Source organism: Gambusia affinis, linkage group LG17 (assembly GCF_019740435.1).
Source record: "Gambusia affinis linkage group LG17, SWU_Gaff_1.0, whole genome shotgun sequence".
NCBI classification, from domain to species: domain Eukaryota; kingdom Metazoa; phylum Chordata; class Actinopteri; order Cyprinodontiformes; family Poeciliidae; genus Gambusia; species Gambusia affinis.
In genome coordinates, this window is record NC_057884.1 from 2,085,016 (window position 1) to 2,090,295 (window position 5,280).

Sequence of the window (5,280 nt, forward strand, 5' to 3'; positions counted from 1 at the left end):
CATTGGTTTCAGACAGTCGGGTATTGGTCAATTCAAAACTACAATAAATTAAAAAACTTAATAGTGATATGGGCTTATATGCTTTATTCCTGAACAGTGTTTGCAAGACATCCACTTATTTACAAATGCAAAGTTACTGAACCCAGGGCTTCTGCCATGCAAGGCTATGCTGATGTCCACTACTGATTCTAGACATGAAGATGAATAAACACTGAATAACGAAAGAGAAAAATACAACCTTACGTGTTATATTACGTAAATATAACCATATTTTTTCTCCTGGACTAGGCTGGACTATACTCTTTATGGTCTACTCTAATGGAATACATAGAATGTCATAAAGAACTGTAGTGAACAGGTAAATCAGAAGATGGGGCTAATGGTACTAAAAGGGCGCAAGAGGGGCAAGAAGAAGAAGGACAACGCAATCAGGAAGCGCCTAGCTGCTGCCTAGCAACCAGCGACCAATGCGATTCGTGAACGTGAGCGCGGATAAAAGGATTTATTGTTGTGGTGATTAGAGCAGCGCTAACTGTGTGTTTGACTGTAAAGTTCTGTTTTTAGACCTTGAAACTAAAACCAGAATGAGTCTGTCTGTAAGGTAAGCTGCTGGGGCCCCGCTACTCTTGCTCTCTACCAGATTCACGGTCACTTTGAAGGTGATAAAGTAGCCTCGTCCGACCGGGTTAGCAGTTAGCATTTTGGCTTCCATCATCGCTCTTTGCCGAGGTTTGTTTTCAGGGACAGTGCACTGCCGCTGCAGCTGGGATCGGATCAATGTGCTCAGCAGGCGTGTTAGAGGATTATAATCAGTTACTGCTATTCGTATTTAATCTGATATCAGACATTTTTAGAAAAGTAATATCTAAACTGAAATCAAAACAGCATGCTTTCTTTGAGAATTCTTAGGGCCTCTTTAAAAAAAACAAGATGTTTTTATTTAATATTTTTTAGAACTGAGGAGAGTTTAAATTTAAACGGAACCATAGAATAGCTTATTTATGTGCGTCACAATACACCCCGAGCAGAACTCGATTCTTAGTTTAGAACTAATTAAAACCTGCTAATTCAGTTCAGTAAAAATAATACATAAGATAAATAAAAATGACTTTTGAAATGTTATCTTAAAAATGTTATCCTGTGATCTACAATGCCAAGAGAAAGATATTTGACTTGACCATTGTCCAGCGAGTGGTTATTGACACAAAGCCACAAATGAGGCTGACTGTGTCCAAACATATTCATGGAGGGTTCAGTGGGAGAAAAAAGTGCAGTTGGAAGATGAAAATAGAATTTCATTATGTGAGAAAATAAAATCTTAATTCATCCTAATTTGTTGTAATCATGGAGATCATGAAAATTCTTTGGAGACAGCTATACATGTCATTAAAAATGGCAATAACAAAGATGACACTGAAAAAGATATAATTTTAGGGTGGCATTTGCGCTTTCCTAGCTTGTACATGCCAACTACAGAGTGTAGAACTTGAATTTATAAAATACATTAGTACTGTAGTACTAATAAAGTAGTAGTCAAGAAATGCAATAATCTATCATGCATTTGTTTGGGTAATCTTTGATTTATTGCTTGTTTCTTAACAGAAGTGAGCTCGCAGGAGACAAACCCAAACGCAAGAAGAGGAGAGAGCTCACTGAAGATCAGAAGCATGAAATTAAAGAAGCATTTGATTTATTTGATACAGACAAAGATAAAGAGATAGATTACCATGAGCTGAAGGTAAGTGGGGTGAAAAACAGTAAAAGCTGTGTCATAAAAATCATGGAATATGTCATGAAAGCTATGGAATATCTCACAAAAGACATAGCCCTATGTCACACATGCCTCAGTTTTTATGACATACCACGGCCTTTATGACATGCTGTATCACAAAACATGGCATGTCAAAATAGCCATGGCACATGTCACAAAAGCTATTGCATGTCACAAAAACCATGTTATGTTACAAAAGTCATGGAAAATGTCACAAAAGCCGTGGCATACCTCACAAAAGACATGGTGACGTGTCACAAATACCTTTGGGACACATTCAACAGTTTTTGTGACATATCAATGCCACAAAAGCTGTAGCATTTATCACAAAACCTATGATATGTCGCAAAATCCATGGCGTATGTTACAAAGACCATGGCATGTGTCACAAAGACCATGGCGTATGTCACAGACGTCATGGTATATGTCACAAAGACCATGGCGTGTGTCTCAAAGACCATGGCGCGTGCCACAGAAGTCATGGTATATGTCACAAAGACCATGGCGTATGTCACAAAGACCATGGCATGTGTCACAAAGACCATGGCGTATGTCACAGACGTCATGGTATATGTCACAAAGACCATGGCGTGTGTCTCAAAGACCATGGCGCGTGCCACAGAAGTCATGGTATATGTCACAAAGACCATGGCGTATGTCACAAAGACCATGGCGCGTGCCACAGAAGTCATGGTATATGTCACAAAGACCATGGCGTGTGTCTCAAAGACCATGGCGCGTGCCACAGAAGTCATGGTATATGTCACAAAGACCATGGCGTATGTCACAAAGACCATGGCGCGTGCCACAGAAGTCATGGTATATGTCACAAAGACCATGGCGTATGTCACAAAGACCATGGCGCGTGCCACAGAAGTCATGGTATATGTCACAAAGACCATGGCGTATGTCTCAAAGACCATGGCGCGTGCCACAGAAGTCATGGTATATGTCACAAAGACCATGGCGTATGTCACAAAGACCATGGCGCGTGCCACAGAAGTCATGGTATATGTCACAAAGCCGTATTATATCTAAAACCATGGTGAAAATGAGGAAGGAAGCCACATTTCAACACGATTTGGGATTGCTGTCTCTAGGAAAAGTGTGTTTGAGGAAGACTTGCTTATTAGGAGTAAACAGTATTTCACTCTATTCATAAATCTTAGATTAGTAAATAAAAAAAAAGATTTGATTATTATTGTAGCCTGCACTAATCTGAAATGTTAAAAAAACAACTATTACACTAACTGTTAATTGCATTTTTTTTGTATTAATTTGGGTAAAATTTTTGTAATGGTCACTAATACATTATTTATCCCAGCATCAACTGCTAGTACTGGCACAACATTACATTCATGTTTCATTCAGCACTTCATCTGATTAAATGTCAGAGGTGTGATCCCCAGGTGGCAATGCGAGCGCTTGGGTTTGAAGTGAAGAAAGTGGACGTTCTGAAGATCCTCAAGGAGTACGACCGGGAGGGCAACGGCAAGATCACGTTTGAGGACTTCAGCGAAGTGGGTAAGGTGACGGGAGCAACTGCGCTAACAGTAGCCGCTTTTTCATTAAAAATAAAATTGCGCAAATGGAAATTCCAAAAATTAATTTGCTTAATTGTAACATGACATGTTTGAAAAAATCTCACTTTTCGCGATAAAAGTTTTTACGAGAAAAACAGCCGTATCAGAAAAGATGTATTTTGTAAAACTGCTATGGAAACACTTTTTTTTTTTTTTTGAATCAAACGAATTATGTGATCAGCAGCCAGATGTTACTACTGGTTAAAACAACAAAGAAGAAGACAGGAAGTAGCTGGAGGATGAAGGTTTGTGTTTTTGTTTTTTCACACAACCTGCAGCCGGCTCCACCAGAGCCCTCACAGTATTACATAGTTTATAAAAGGTTGTGTGTTATTCCAATGTGTTGAATCCATCACAGACTACAATTTACCCAAAATGGCGTATGTGTACCCGCTCCCAAGTAGGCGAGGCTTGTCACTCCAACGCCTGAATAAGATGCCAACATCTGTAATGGCTGATGGGTGGAGCACTAGCCCCATGGCTGAATTATGAATATATCTCATGGTTTTTAATGACTTATTGAACAAGCTTATTCACGTGTGATGTTAATTCCAATTTCTTATTCAATGGAAACACAGCAATTGCAAAATGGTGGTGTTGTTTTTTTCCTCCCCAACATCAGCAGAATATATCCAAAGACTTGCGCCCATTTGGAATGAAAATGCAGCTGCAGAGAGGCTTCGGCGACTAGTTTAACCGCGTTCTGTCGCCGTCCACAGTGACCGACCGCATCCTGGAGCAGGACCCCAAGGAGGAGATCATGAAGGCGTTCAGGCTCTTTGACGACGACGAGTCGGGGAAGATCAGCCTGAGGAACCTGAGACGAGTCGCTCGGGAACTCGGTGAAAACATCAGCGACGAGGAGCTGCGCAGCATGATCGACGAGTTCGACACCGACGGAGACGGAGAGAGTACGTCAGACTCCGGTTTTCCTACATTCTCAGCTGATTTGACAAACAGGAAAGTGTTGATGAGCTGACTTTACTTTTTCAGTCAACCAGGAGGAGTTCCTCGCCATTATGACCGGAGACTCCTGAGGAATCACTGACTGGCAGAAGCTAAACGACATCCAGCCTTTGCTTTGTGGCTCTGAAGTGAACTGGACTCATTCATTGACCTGGAGTCTTTTTTTTTTTCATTTTAGTTTTGATTTAGTTTTATTTATTACCTGGCAGTGGTGGCGGTAAAGATCAGTTACTCCTGGATATGCATGACGCTACTTTCTCATCTGGACTGATCTTCGTTTTTATCACTCTTGGTTCAAAATAAACTGATATAAAGAGGGAACTGTTAAGATCTGTGGGTTTGTTGTTTCCTCTGTAAGTTAAAATGTCAGCAGATCATTTCCAAACACGGCTGCGTTTCATATTTTACAGTTACTGCTTATATTTGTCAGGAACATGTCAGTGTTTGGATTTGCTTTTTGTTTTGTTACACAATAAGTTTTTGAGACATTTTCTTTATTAAGACCTGACTCTTACTAAACTCCTACTTGCTTTGCAAATGTGCTCTGCTTCATATTTAAAACCAGAAATCCTGAGTCGGAAAATAATTGACTGAATAATGTTGGAAAATTACCCATAACTCCTTGCAGTTTTCCACTAGCCTGTAAGATTTGAATTTGTCCGGTTATTGTCTGTCAAGTTTTATTTTTTTCCTTCCTGTTTAAAGTGCGCGTCCGCATTTCAGTGAGAAGTTCCATTTTCCGACAATGTTTTTTACACTTAAACATGTCAACAAGAACATAAAAGACAACCCAGATGGGGGAAAAGAATAAAAATGTATTTTGTATCACCACCTAGTGATCACAAGATGTACAGTATATTATCTCTTTCTCTCACAAGGTGAGTGTGATGAAAATTCAACAACTATTAAGTATCTGCCAAAACCTCTGTTAGACTATTAAACTACATATACAGTAAAACC

The 5,280-nt window shown here is 39.7% G+C and overlaps 1 protein-coding gene across 1 annotated transcript; it reads left to right on the plus strand.

The window, feature by feature from the left end:
- Nucleotides 1-454: 454 nt before the first annotated feature.
- Nucleotides 455-4,648, plus strand: cetn3 (centrin 3). Its single transcript, XM_044144851.1, has 5 exons — nucleotides 455-601; nucleotides 1,603-1,738; nucleotides 3,181-3,295; nucleotides 4,074-4,265; nucleotides 4,348-4,648. The coding sequence occupies exons 1-5, from the start codon at nucleotides 585-587 to the stop codon at nucleotides 4,389-4,391; spliced, it is 504 nt and encodes a 167-aa protein (XP_044000786.1). The 5' UTR covers nucleotides 455-584; the 3' UTR covers nucleotides 4,392-4,648.
- Nucleotides 4,649-5,280: the final 632 nt, after the last annotated feature.